This window comes from Taudactylus pleione, unplaced genomic scaffold (assembly GCF_031769625.1).
Source record: "Taudactylus pleione unplaced genomic scaffold, aTauple2 ptg000391l, whole genome shotgun sequence".
Taxonomy (NCBI): Eukaryota; Metazoa; Chordata; class Amphibia; order Anura; family Myobatrachidae; genus Taudactylus; species Taudactylus pleione.
In genome coordinates, this window is record NW_028284792.1 from 7,224,685 (window position 1) to 7,239,309 (window position 14,625).

Consider the following 14,625-nt stretch of genomic DNA (forward strand, 5'->3'; position numbering starts at 1 on the left):
TTGGCAGGATGGGGTCAGGGTTGTGTGCACATGCACAGCTGTGAAACAGGGTCAGGTGTAAGTTGGAAGAGGGTGCGATAACCCGAAAGCGCCATGACCCCAGGGTCATCATGCAGCTCTTCATTAACCAGGTGAAGGTGACCAGAGCAGCACATGATCCTCCACTAAAAGGAAAATTGAGCCTAAACCCTATTGAGCTGTGATTGGCTCAGCAGAGTGTGTGAGACACGGTCCACCAATCAGCTGGGAAGGGTATCCAAACTCTGTCTCCATCTGTACTACCGATTTGCAGAGCTCCTGGCCCACAATGCTAACAGCAAGATAGAAACTGTTAAATTCTATTAGCTGTAGCTTGTCCCGTGGGACCCACTTAGGTTTCTAAACTGGGTCCTCCGCCACCTATACAGCATACATTACATACTAGCACATAAGTGTGATCCCTGCTCCTACAGAATCTTTAGCTGGGTTGTCCCGCCCCCTCCTTCCCCTCACAGCTCTTAAGGTGGGTACACATTGGACGATATGTCGCCCAATTGGGCGGATCGGGCCGACATATAGTCCACATCGGCAAATGTGTACCAACTATGGACGACCATGCATGCTCCCACAGTTTGTCCATTGGGGTCGTTCCGTCAGCCTGCATTTAGGATCGACAGAACGACCCAGCTGCCGACGCCAGGCAGGTGAATGGAGCCGGTGCCTGATATATTGAGTGGTCAGGCACTGGAAAGTGTAATGTGTACTGGCAGCCCGATATGTCGGCCTGCCGGGCATCGTATCACTGGGTACCCACATCGGTAAGTGTGTACCCAGCTTACAGCTGGGTACACACTAGACGATATGTCGCCCGATCCAGCAGATCGGGCCAACATGTCGTATACATCGGCCAGTGTGTACCCACTATACGCAACCATGCACACTTTTGCGGGTTGCCAATCAGGGTTGATCAACCGGCCTGCATGTGGCCGGTTGATCAAGATGCCGACATATCAGGTGGCCGGTCACCGCATCGTGCAGTGTGTATCGAACGCCCGAGATATCCTGCGGTCGGGGGTCGCTTCCCAGGGTACACAAGCTAGTGCTTGAAGACTTCCAGACATATCCTCACTTATATCTGGGGGAAGCTGCAAATGCAGACAAGAGGGAACAGTCCTGTCCTTACAGTTCCCTTCCTGGGGACAGAGACGGGAGGGACTGACATGAGAGAAGACCGGAGAGGGCAGGGTTCGAGATTAGGGACGAGTACAGATGGGAGAAGGGGAGGCGAGATGGACAGAAATGAGAGTTGGGGGAAGGGGCAGACATATGAGAGAGACAGGGGGAAGGGAGGGTATGAGAGGGACAGAGATGGCATAAGGGTAAAAAAAAAAACCAACAACCTGCAACATCATGCACAATAACCAGTGACCCAGCATGACAGGTCCAAAATACTAATGTAACGTTGTCTAACCTGTTGTCTGCTTTCCAGGATGGGTGAAAGGGTCACACTAGATAACTTTGACAGATTCAGTGTCTTGGCAGTGCCTGAGCCTTGGTCTTCTTTCCAGTGGATGGAAAGAGAGGGGTTGAGAGAAATCACTGGGGTCAACTCAGGGAAACCGCTATGACCCAAACTATGGGTGTTATTAACTTTACTCAGACCCCTTCCTAATAAATTGTACACAACACAGCTAACAAATAAAAAAAATTAAATCTCTCTTATATGGGACATAGCTAATATTTATTAAAATAAATTAAAAGTTTACAAAGGTTGATAAAGAGAATAAATAAAATTCACAGATGGATTTATTCCCTTTGTTTATTACTGTATTGTATTGAATTTTATTGTAAGTTCATGGTTTATTTTTTCGTCTATGTACTTTGCAAGGCGCTGCGGAACACTTGTGGCGCCATATAAATAAATAATAATAACATCTGTATTTTTGGATATCACATTGTTCTATACATTAGAATATATACCTCAACCTTACCTATGTTTTGAAGAGTAATGGTGTATACACACGGTCAGAATTGATGAACGATGAAACGATTTGAACAATTTCATCAACGATGATTGATTTAACGATTTCTGACAGTATTAAAAAGAATGAAATCGTCAAAATCTGACTGCAAGCACAGTCGATGTCAGAGATAGTTATCAGACATGCGGGAACGCGCATCGTTCGTCGATGCATGCCCTACATGTCAAAGATATGAACGATTGAACGATTTTTACAATCGTTATCGTTCATATCTGATAAAAAATCGGACCATGTGTACGCACCTTAACAATTCAATTTCACATTCAAAATTTATACAGTATATATCCCTACCATGTAAGTAAGACTATAACTAGACCTAACTATATTTATTTCTTACTATGAACTGAGCCATCCCCCTACCTTACAGAACTTTACACCTTAGACCCTTATTGCACAAACAACCTTTAGGGCGGTATCCTATTAGCCCTGAAAATTTTTCAGGTGCGAAAAGAGCACTTTTTAGCTATTTTACCCACTGTTTTTTTTTCAGGCTATCCAATTAGTCTCAGTTTTTCTCATCCGAAAAATTTTCCATTGATGCCCGAACACCGAACATATGATAGAATCTGTGATTAGTTCACGGACCTTTGTGTTTTTGTGATCGCAACGCCGAAAACAAGGCACTTAAAAAGTTATTTTTTGGGGGGGGACCTTAATGGTCCCGGAAAAAAATCCACGATAAGTGCTGGCATCACGAGGCTAGCCCTGGAGAGGCCATCCAGGGCTAGCCAATTAGCCCTCCAGGGCTAATTGGCTAGCCCTGGAGATCCATTAGCGGCCAAATAATTTTCATGGCTAATAGGATACGCCGAAAGGCTGACTATGGGGTCTTTGTACTAAAGCTGGGCATCCACTATACAATTTTCTGTCAGATACCTGTCCAATCTGGCTGGTTGGAATGAAAACCTGGTAATGTATGGGAGCAAAAGACAATCGTCCATTTGCTCACACACACTGGAAAACAGCCAAAAATGCTTGTTCAGACAAATTGTTAAAACACACAAATTTAACCAATTTGAAAAAAAAAAAATTGTCCTTTTTCCAGTGTTTAAAACCATAAGATGGACTGTCATTTGCTCCCATACATTACCAGGTTTTTATTCCAACCAGCCAGATTGGACAGATATCTGACAGAAAATTGTATAGTGGATGCCCAGCTTAAGCCTTGGAGAGAGGTAAAATACCAACCTATCAGCTCCTGTAATTTTTCAAAAGTGTGTAATAGTGACAGTTGGGAACTGATTGGTTGGTACTTTATCTCCATCCACTTTCTCTCTTTCCAAGAGTCAGTACACAGACCACCCTATATGCCTTAGATATATAAGTAAACTACAAAAAGTTACTTTACCAAAAAGTTATTTTGGATAATAGCTATGAAGTATATTAAGCAATATTGACATGTTATGATCACCTCATTAACAAGTATGCTTTAACAATATCCCCAAAAGGTGCTTTTTCCTCTATAACAACTTCCCAAAATAGCCCCATTTACCACAAGGCTCCAAATTCACAATTCCCTTTATCTATACTCAAAATTAATAATTTCTAATCCCAGTCACCCATACACATAGCCCACACACATACACTATCTAATCATACAGTAATGCTATACAGTCCAAATAAGTTAAAATAATCAATTAGAGCTCTGGCCAATTGATGGACCCAAGTCTCCTATTACCAAATATTTTAAAAGGGAAAAAAAAGGAGGTTAATTTCTGTACATCACTTTTTTGCAAAATTTATGGAACCGCTTAATGGTATATTGAATTAAAAATGAAGAAGTCTGACTAGTGATGGTAGATGAAATAGACTGTTTCCCTGATGTGCCCTTTCTGGAATATAACCTGTTTTTTATTTTTTCTGCTATAAAATTATTTATCACATAAATTGTGCCTTTTATCATTATCTTTTGCTTGCCATCTATTGTAGACAGTCACTCTGGTATTCTCTTGCCTCTTGCACGGTGTGGTGTTTGCTTTAGCTCAAATTATCCTTATACAGTGTAAACACTGACCGACATATTGGCCATTCAATTGAACGGCCGATATATAGTGAGTGCGTCGGCCAGTGTGTACAGACAATATGTCTGAACTACGTAGTTCACAGACATATCGTGTCAGCTCAGCAGCACAACCAATGGCCGATATATCTCCACAACGTGCTGTCTGTATGGGCAGTCAGACAACCGCCCGTACACTTGCTGCACAGGCTACCGGGGAAGGGGGTGTGACGCGGGACCTCCAGCCAGATGCAGTGATGGCTGTTCAGTGTTTATGAATAACCATCATTTGCAGATATCTCTTTCAGGTGTATACCCAGCTTTAGACAGTAGAGCTGTAATGGGAGGTCACTTATCTAATGTAATTTATAGAGGATTTAAACAATGGAGCTTAAGGGCAATGGTCTCTATTTCCTCTTTTTCACCAAAAATCCTCGGTCTGTCCCGGGATTTGGAACACATTTCCAAGTCGGGTCAAACCCAGGATTTAACCCATTCCCAATGCGGCGCCGACCAGGTAATATCCCGGGTTGGTGTCATTCACATGGGTGTAGTGCCGGCGCTTGGAGATTATATCATCACCAAGCGCCGGAAACTCCAGCTCTCCCCTGAATGCCAGTCTGGAGCAGATCAGCGACCAGTGGAGGGGGTCCTTCCCACGGGGTTTGTCCTTTCGGGGAGGCTGTTATGTGTCTACGGACCTCAACTTTGCCAGTTTCTTAGTATTTCTTCAAAAGAACTTGAACAGCACATCTTGAAACCCCAGTCTGCTTTGAAATATTTGCCTGGGAGAGACCTTGCTGATGCAGTAATAACTACCATGTGTCTTGTTGCTGTGCTCAGTCTTGCCATGGTGTATGACCTGTGACATGAAATGGTCTTCCACAACCTCACCATTGTAGCAGATTTAAGCCTTCTACACAGTTGTTTGAGTTAATGACTTTCAACCTACTGTACATATGAAAATGATAATCATTATCACCGGTTTGGTATGACTGGTTAATCATATACCTGACTATAATCCTACAAAATCCCTGACTTTGTGCAAGAGTACCTAGAAGAATTTACGCTGTTTTGAAGGCAAAGGGTGGTCAAACCAAATATTGATATGATTTAGATTTCTCTTCTGTTAATTTACTTTGAATTTTGTTAATTGATAAACTATTAACACTTCTATTTATGAAAGCATTGTAATAGTTATTCCCATTTGAAGTCCTGCATCTACATGTAGCAGGAACATATAGCTTAATTTAAAAGACAGCTGGCCCAATCCATCCAAACACTGCAATATAATAAATAGTGAAGAATAAAACAATTTCATTATGATCGATTGAGTTTTCATTGCATGAATTGAGTCCTCCTAAACTTCATCTTATACCAGTTTGACAGTAACAAATTCCACTGGTTAACGTTGCGTGCGCTTTTACAGTCACAGATCTTTCTTGCTCTCTCAGTAGGAATGAATAGGAGGAGATTATTTGTTAGCAGACCCATCCATTTATACAGGGTGCTTAGCTGCTGGCTCATAATCTTTTGACTGACAGCGCAAAATGGGATCAGTCCATATACATACAACATAAATTATATACAAAGTATTTTTTTTTGCAGTCAATTCCACATACTTTCAAAGTTTTTTTTAAGTATAATATACTTAATCTAATTAGCTACAAAACTGTCACATTTTGTAATTCATAATAACATCCTTAGATAAAATACTTGTGCTTTCCCTAACTCATTACTCTACAATATTTGTACTTTGGGAATATATGTAAAACCAGGTCGTTTTTATATAGTAGAAAATATTCTGACGTGTCCATATGAACAGGATTTTATGTCATGTTTTACCTGAACAGATTGAGCCACTGCACACATCACATCAACAAAGGACTACAGTAAGCGCAAAAATCTGCCAGGTAATCATGTTAGCTATGATGCATGGAATGATAGATAGATAGATAGATAGATAGATAGATAGATAGATATCTCCTGGCAAACCTGAAATTCAGCTTTGAGCATTAGTTGACAAAAGCATAGTGCATTACCTCAAAAGTTCTGTCTCCGCTGGGAGCATAGACCTACATTGTTTTCAGTTAACACTGCACTAGGTTATTCCGTTTAATACTTGGCAGGACACATACCATGACCAGCTACTGCATGCAGTTCTCACGTTTAACATACCTTGCTTAGTGAGGGCCTTCTGGAGAGCAGGAGTAATCATTTCTCTAGGTTCATTTTGGTCGTTCGTTTCAGAGCTCTGAAGAGTTTTTCCCACAATTCCAGCTTCTCCACTAACATCTTGCTCTTTCTAGGAGGACAATAATAATAATTAAGCCTTTCTTACAAACTGAAAATGTAGTAAACTATAAGAGATGGTACATTTTAAAAACAGGAATAAAATACTGTTTTTAATTTTTCTAATGCGTTATAGATTTAGATCTTTAAAGAAAGAGGTATCTTGTCTACAACAAGGCAACATAATTGTGTTTCATAAAGAGATTAGCATTGCTGCCTCACAGCTTTATGGTCAAATTGCAAGCTTCACTGTGGTGTGAATGAAGAAATATTATCTGTAAAGCGTTGCATAATATGTAGGTGCTATATAAAAAAGAAAAAAAATATATATTAAATGAACATGCTATTAGCATGCTGACTATCTGCACTGGCAAAAAGGTTTTTTTTTCCTGGTACAATCTTGTAATATCCATCAATTAACAAAACAAAGTGTCAGTGGGGGTAAATTAAATTACCAACAGTGACGCCAGCTTCACAAATTATTCCTCCCTCCCCATAGGGATACTAGGGGAAACTTGTGATGTCAGCACTACCATAAATGGCCAATGAGTACAGCCATCGCAGCACTTCCCAAAAAATGTCATTTTCCCCACAGTTTTCTGTGCTATTATGTAAATTTAAGTGCAATAACGATTTTAGATGTATCACTTTTTACAAAGCGTTCCATGGAATGTAATTTAAGAAAATTGGAGCTCTCACTATTTTAAATTGACAAAATGAATTGTGAGCAGATGCTTTACAAGATGGAGACAAAATTCAGTGTTCTTTTAAGCTTTATTTATAACAATTTCCTTCCATAGAGGGAACAAAAAACATAAAAGTAAATTATACTAAAAGGAGTTTACTGCAGGTGATAGTATGTAGTCTGTGCAAAATCTATTAGTATTATAATGTCAGAACCATGCATTTGCAATGAGCGCTCATACTGGAACAATTCGAGAAAACTAAAAGTAAGAAACAAAAACAAATTTCTTCTCCAGATCACATTACCTATTCATTCTCTATTATCTATAAAAAAAAATCTTTATATTGTTTGCCCTGCTAGAACTTTCTAGTGAATATAGAGCCATAATGGGCAAAATATGCTGTGCAAGCAGTCAGAGGATGGGTTCCAGTGAGCTTCCTCCCATTACTCTATAACATACACATGGCCTACCCTGGAATCCTCTTGTCCCAACATGCCAGAGCAGGGTGTTAGGCAATAATTTTCAATCCTGGAGGTTTGTGCAGCATTGCTTTTGACTGTATACAAGGCAGTGCTCTGCTAGCTGCCCTGCGCTGGATCACTAATGCTTATGAAGGGGTGTGGTAGTATCCCTTTGGGATAAAACATTAAAGGTGCATCCTCTGGACCCACCTTAAAGTGGGGGCTTTGGTCTAACTAGTATGCTGTACTTGCCAATCAGGGCAGGCTGGGACTTGCAGTTACATTTCTAAGTTGTCTATTTACGGCTACACAAAATACACTTTGCATGCAGCCCTCAACAGTTCCTCAAAACCTTCCAAGTAGACCCCAGCTCAAATAATTGCCCTTCCCTGTTATTGAGCATAAAATAGAGGCCCTACTCTAGTATACAGGGCATTTTTCTTCTAAGCACTGTCCCCAACTGTTTGTTCACTTACATAGTGCACTTAATATGGGTGTGGTATAAGAGATAGACAGTAATCAGTTAGGCAATGGGGGTATTCAATGTGGAGCGAAGAGTCCGGACTTTTCACATGCCGGACTTTTCACTCCACATCGGAGGTTTGGCAGGGGATAAAGTATCGAGCGCGTGCCCACTGATCCCCGTATTCAATTCCAGAAACTGCGGAATCGGGAGCCGTCGGAAAGATAAGTATAGAAAAAAAATCAGGGAATTTTCAGGAAATGTTCCTGGCACCCCCCTAAAGATGTCCAGACATGGGGGATCACTATGGATACCCCCCTTTTTGCCTGCTGAAGGGAGTCAGGGTTTTTAAATAGCTGCGGCAGGTGCATAAATGCGGCTTTCAAGAAGGGGTGAAGAGTTGCACTTTGGCATAGTTATTTTGCCCCTAAATATAAGCCATCAAATTTGGGGTACATGAATATGGGTGCAAGCATATTCAAATTCTTCAAAAATGCACTTGCCGCTACCAACCGCAAAGAAGAAAACACCTGCCGCATACATGGGGGCCCCTCCTTAGGTATAAATTGCACTACTTTACAAGTTTGCCCCCAAAATAAATACATTTTTTGGTGTGTCTCGACTATTTTTAAAAAAAAATGTTGACACAAACTTTTAAAGGATACTCCCAGGGGTGCAGGCTATTGTTTTTAAGTCTGCACCCCTAAACACCAATTCTTAACTTTTTTTCGCCATGTAACACATGTGGAAAAGTTATCCCCGTTTTTAGACAAAGACTTTTCGCACCGGCAAAAAGGCTTTGAAATTGAATACGGGGATAATTCAAACAGGCGAAAATGACGTCATCGGCGAAAAATTATCGCAGATGACCCGTTTTTGCCTCAAATTGAATACAACCCAATGTCTAGACCAGTGTTGGCTAACCTTGACACTCCAGCTGTTATGGAACTACATAACCCAGCATGCACTGCTACAGTTTTGCTATTAGGGCATGCTAAAACTGTGGCAGGGCATGCTGGGATATATAGTTCCACAACAGCTGGAGTGTCAAGATTAGCCAACACTGGTCTAGACAGACACTAGATGTTAGACCATGAATAGCTAGACAGGGACAAAAGTTCGACAGGGACAAAAGTCAGACACACTAAAGTTAGACATGTGCAAAAGTTGACAGGTAATTGCTGTCCCATAGAATTTCAGATACAGTACCTTAGTATCAGCCTTTAATCATTTGTTATCTGGTAATGCTCTCCCCTTTGCTTTAACCATGCAATTGTGAAGGTCCTCCCAAACCCATAAGAGATCTTTCTTCTCCAACATCCTATAGGCCGATATCACATTTAAACTCGGACTACAAATTATTGACAAAAATTTTAGCTGATAATTGGCAAAAGTAATTTGACCCTATTACCCACCAAGACCAAACAGGCTTCAATTGGGGCCAGGATACTGTGCTGAATTTCGTAGAGTCTTATTGGCTATTCAACATTTGCACTCCACTAAGGACACAAATTCCAATCATAGCCTTATCCTCTCCCTAGACGCTGAAAAGGCCTTCAACCTTATTACCTGGAATCTCCTAATTCACACTCTAGACACATTTGTCTTTCCCATCTCATTCAGAAACCTAATCACAACACTTTATGCTAATTCACAGTTACAAGTGTCTTGCAATGGTTTTCGATCCTCACCTTTTCCCATACAAAAGTATACCAGACAGGGATGTCCACTCTCCTCTTTTATTTGCCATAGCAATAGAGCTTCTGGCTATAGCCCTTAGTGCCTCCACAGAGTTCACGGGAATCTCCATAAGAGAGGAGACTCTTAAAGTTGCTCTATTCACAGACATGTTACGGTGTCTCGAATGCGGCTCGTTCTTTTTCTGCAATAATGGACCTCATTACATCATTTAGCTCCTTTTCTGGTTCCAAAATCAACTTTGACAAGTCAGAAATTCTTCCAATTTCAGGCACCATGGCATCCCTGGGAGATCTGTCTATAATAAGTGCTTTCAAGCTTAATACATCGCAGATAAAATATCTGGGTGTACAAATTCCGTCTGCCCTGTGAGATTTATATAAATCCAATTTCGCCTCAGTAATTGTAAAAATTATCTACATTACTAGACAATTGGAAGCTGCTCCCATTATCTCCATTAGGCCGTATTGCGGGAATTAAAATGGCGATCTCCCAAATATATTTTATCTAATACAGATGCTCCCTATTAGTATTACTAAACTTGATCTGAAGCATATTTCAAATTTAAAGTCTAGATTTATTTGGCTGGGCAAGAGACCTCGAATAGCCATGGCGAAACTTACCTTATCCCAACAGAAAGGTGGTGTAGGATAGTCTGATTTCCCAGCATTTTCTCTGTCCTTTTTTTCAGATACATTAGTGATTGGTTCTTCAATGGAAGTGTATATATTGACATAAGATTGGATACGGCCCTATTTCACCTGCGGCTTTATTGCACTCAAAACATCGAAATAATACCCCCTCATTTTCTCCCATATTATCTTTAGGGACACATTTCGCCTGGAGATCTATAATTAATTATAATTTCTATGAAGTTTTTTATTTAGTCACCCCCTCATTCCCATCCACACTGACTAAATCAACCTTCACAGATTAAACGTGAGAAAAGTTTGAGCATTACATCCAAAGTTTTTGACCCTGGGAGCTCCCTATGTAGCTTCTCTAGCCTCCAGCAGCAATTCATCATACCACATACAAATTTTTACATGTACTTGTAGACAAGACATTTAATTTCTTCCATCTCTCTGGCCATGGATGAGACTGCCTCAAGAGATAACATATGCTCACTATTAAACACTCATCAAACCATACAAAACCAGGTATCTTTATACTTTATTAGTAGACCTCTCTTCCAATATTTTGATAGAAGGGACCACTTTCCCCGATATTAACAGAGGAATAGAAAAATGTTATTCAAAGTGTTTTTTTATATCGACTCCCTAGACCAGGGGTTCCCAACCACGGTCCTCAAGGCACGCTAACAGTCCAGGTTTTGGGGATAGCCATACTTGAGCACAAGGGACTTAGTTAAATCAAAATAACTGAGGTACTAATTATCTGTGCACAATCATGGATAGCACTAAAACCAGGACTGTTAGTGTGCCTTGGGTGCCGAGGTTAGGAATCACTGCCCTAGACCCTGCATTCCAAACCCACATTCTCAAGATCTTTGAATCCACAGATTGGTTCTTATATAGACAACTCTCAGACAATACACATATTGATCCTCAATAAATTTTCCTAACCTGCTGCAATGTTTATTTCCACGATATATAGGAGGGCCATAGACATACAGTATATTACAAGTTTTCTAACAATTATTTGCATGCTACTATACTTCAATGTAGCATCTTTCTTTAAGATAACAGGCTGATCATAGGCCTCCTAGTTTCCTCCACTATTTAAAGTATTTTATGGGTAATGAGCACATAGCTGTTCTCCCCTCCCTCCTCTCCTTCTATGTTTTCCCTTTGTTATATTTCTTTTTGCACATGTTTTTTCAATTGATGTATTGTATTAGTAATGTTTTATGGGTTAAGCCAGCATAAGATTACATATTATATTCCTTCTGATCCCTGTCAATAATATAATGCACTTGCATTATTTTCTAGAATATGTTTGGCTAATAGAATTGTTTGTTCTATTTTTTCCTACATATATTGCTCTCAGGAGTCATAGGTCTATGTAATTACTTACTATGGCTTAATATACTACTATTGTTCATAAATGCAGTTCTATACATTACTTGTATAATTGAAAATCTTAATAAAAACAGATTTACCAAAAACCTAACTTTCATGAATCCTTTTGATTATGACACTCTTATCAATCAAGGATATTAATACAGGACCACACAGATTAGGGATAGTTAAATAAAAGTGTCTTAAGTTCAAGGTTATGCACACAGTATATTATAAAAAAAAAAAAAATTATATATATGATATACGGTGTAAAAAAAAAAAAACTTTTTTGCCTAATTCAATAATAAATAAAATAGAAATTTAAAAAACAAGCGTTTTTTGGAAAACAGTGGTTAACTAAGGAGATTCATATTTGTGAGACAGTTTATATACATATATTATAAAGAAAAATTTTAAACAACTGCAAACCTTCACAATGTACAGCACAAAGTAATCAAATATTTTATTTTCTGCAGCATATAAAAAGTAATAAGCTGGTATGAATGTCACATTTTCCCAGGCCTCTTACATCCATCTATCTTCAGATAAATAATCTTCAGAACAATTGCTAAACTGTTTTTGCATTTTTAAAGACTGTCTGAGAACTGGTATGGTGCCAATGGATTGGCAAAAAGCAAAAATGGTACATATCAAAATGGTATTGACGTTTGTCAACCATCTATAGAACAGTACGTTTATCCTCTATAGTGGAAAAAGTAGGTGAGAGATTGTTAAGAAAACATTAAAAAATACAACAAGCAGCAAAAGCCAACATGGATTTAAGAAAGACCAACAGTGTCACTTTAAAACTATATGCATTTTATGAATGCAGTAGGTAGTTTGACAAGGGATTTGCAGTGGATTACTTAGATTTAGATTTTTCTAAAAGGTTTTGACAATGTGCAACAAAGGCGCTAAAACGTACTAGTTAAAGATTAATACCTCATACTTCAGCTGGACCACTGCTGCTTAATAGGTTTATAAAATACAAAGTTGAATTAATAGTACCTTCTAGGTTTGAAAATAACAAAATTATACAGTGTAATCCATGTAAGAGGCCTTATCTTTACAAAGACCTAGATAAAATGGCAAATTGGACAGCAATATGGCAGGTGAAGTGCAAAGTGGATAAATGTACAGTTATGTATTTGACTACTAAAAATATACATGCAGCTTAAACCTCAAATGGAAAACTACTGCTTGAATCTATGTTGGAGAAGTATGATTATACTAGCATAATTGCAGATCAAAGACTTAGCAATAGCATGCTCTGCAACCTGCTTACACGCTGAGCCAGCAGGAGATTATCATGTACTAAAAAGGAAAGAGTCAAGAGATAAAAGTATAATATGTCCGCTTTACAAGGCACAAGCTAGGCCTCACCTTGAATATGCAGTTCTATTGTCAATATGACAAAAAAAAAATGTCCTAAAATCAGAGGGTTTGCAGAGAGGGGTGGCTACATTACTAAGCTGTAGGCAAAGGCTGTCAGTGAGATTTATTTACACTAGATAAAATGAAATACCTTTACATACATATACACACACCAATGGCACATTTACCAAATATGTGCCAACCTTTTCAATTTAAGGTCCCCATAGAAAATACAAAACCAACCATTGCAGATGGAGGAAATACATCTACAACTACAAAAACGTATCCCCCTCAAATTGATATTTACCAAAAGAGCCGTAACTAGACTTTTTGGTGCCCTGTGCCAGAAAGAGCATTGGCGCCCCCCTCATTTTTCAAAGGGACATAATGCACCCAAAAAAGGGGAATGGAGGGCCAGGGAAGAGAGAGGGGAGGCCAGGAGATACTGGGGATGAAATAAGAGGAAGCTACAAGTGAGAATGATAATAAACAGAAATTTGAAAGGCCCAAACAGCGCCCCCTGACATGTGGTGCCCTGTGCGATGGCACCGGCCGCACTACCCTAGCTATGGCCAGGGGCGGATTGGCCATAATATTTAGCGGGAAGATTCCCAGTGGGCCGCCACCTGTGGGGCCACTAGGACTGCTATAAGACCTGGAAGTGGGGCTGACTGCTCAATGTGTATCGCGGTGTGGAGCGCGGCTGTCAGTGAAGTCGGAAGAACAAGCAGGATTACACTGACTCGGCAGGACTGGCCCTCTCCACTACAGGGGGAGGGGGGGTCTTCTGCCCTGATATATCCGGCCCACGGCCGCTGTGTGCCTGGGTGTGAGGACCACATCTGGGTGTGAGGCTCTCCTGTCCTTTAGTGATCACTGGTACATCAGCCAGACTGTCTCTGGCTGGAACACAGAGCAGCCCACTGTAAAAACGCTCCCCCCCCCCCCCCCTCATCAGGTTACTAATGGTACAGTCCGGGGAGTCTACTGATTACTTTCAGTTTCCTGTCTCCAGTCTCCAACTTAACATGCACGTTGGCCGGGAGCAGGCAGACAGGGACAGAGCAAGCAGCAGCCCCAACATGTCATCCAGCACTGAGAGGTGTACACTGCCCAGGACCAGCACATGGTGGAGGAAGAGGAGGATTGCGTCTGAGCAGGATGAGAAGGTGAATGAGGTAAGGCATTGTTACATGTCTAGCTGCTCTGTTGTGGAACTACAAGTCCCAGTACACTTTGAAAAGCTCCTTCCAGGGCATGACTGGACTTGTAGTTCCATTGCAGGAGGCACACAGGCTGCCTAAGCTTAGTTTTCTAAATCAGGGGAAGGCAATGTGTGGGGGATGCGGCCAATATCCCGAAAGGATGCTGGCACTTAGAAATCTGGCGCCGGAATCCTGACACCTGTCAGAATTCCGGTGGCAGCATCCTGACCGTAAGTACTGGGGTTAGTAGGCAAGGTAGGGTTAGGCACTAGGGGGAGGTTTGGTTTTGGGGTGTAGGGAGGGAGAGGTTAGGTATAGGCACTGGGGGGGAAGAGTTCTGGGTAGGTGGAGGGTTAGGATACTGACCAACAAGTGTCGGTATCCTAACTCTGTCGGGATGGGGCA

At 40.6% G+C, this 14,625-nt stretch overlaps 1 protein-coding gene across 1 annotated transcript in view; it reads right to left on the reverse strand.

Annotated features, from left to right (window-relative positions):
* LOC148507550 (S-adenosyl-L-methionine-dependent tRNA 4-demethylwyosine synthase TYW1-like) overlaps positions 1-14,625 on the reverse strand; it is a 217,297-nt gene that overhangs the window by 138,842 nt on the left and 63,830 nt on the right. Inside the window, exon 8 of the mRNA XM_088445921.1 lies at positions 6,199-6,325. Coding sequence (XP_088302047.1) covers positions 6,199-6,325 — 127 coding nt within the window. The remainder of the gene's footprint in view (positions 1-6,198; positions 6,326-14,625) is intronic.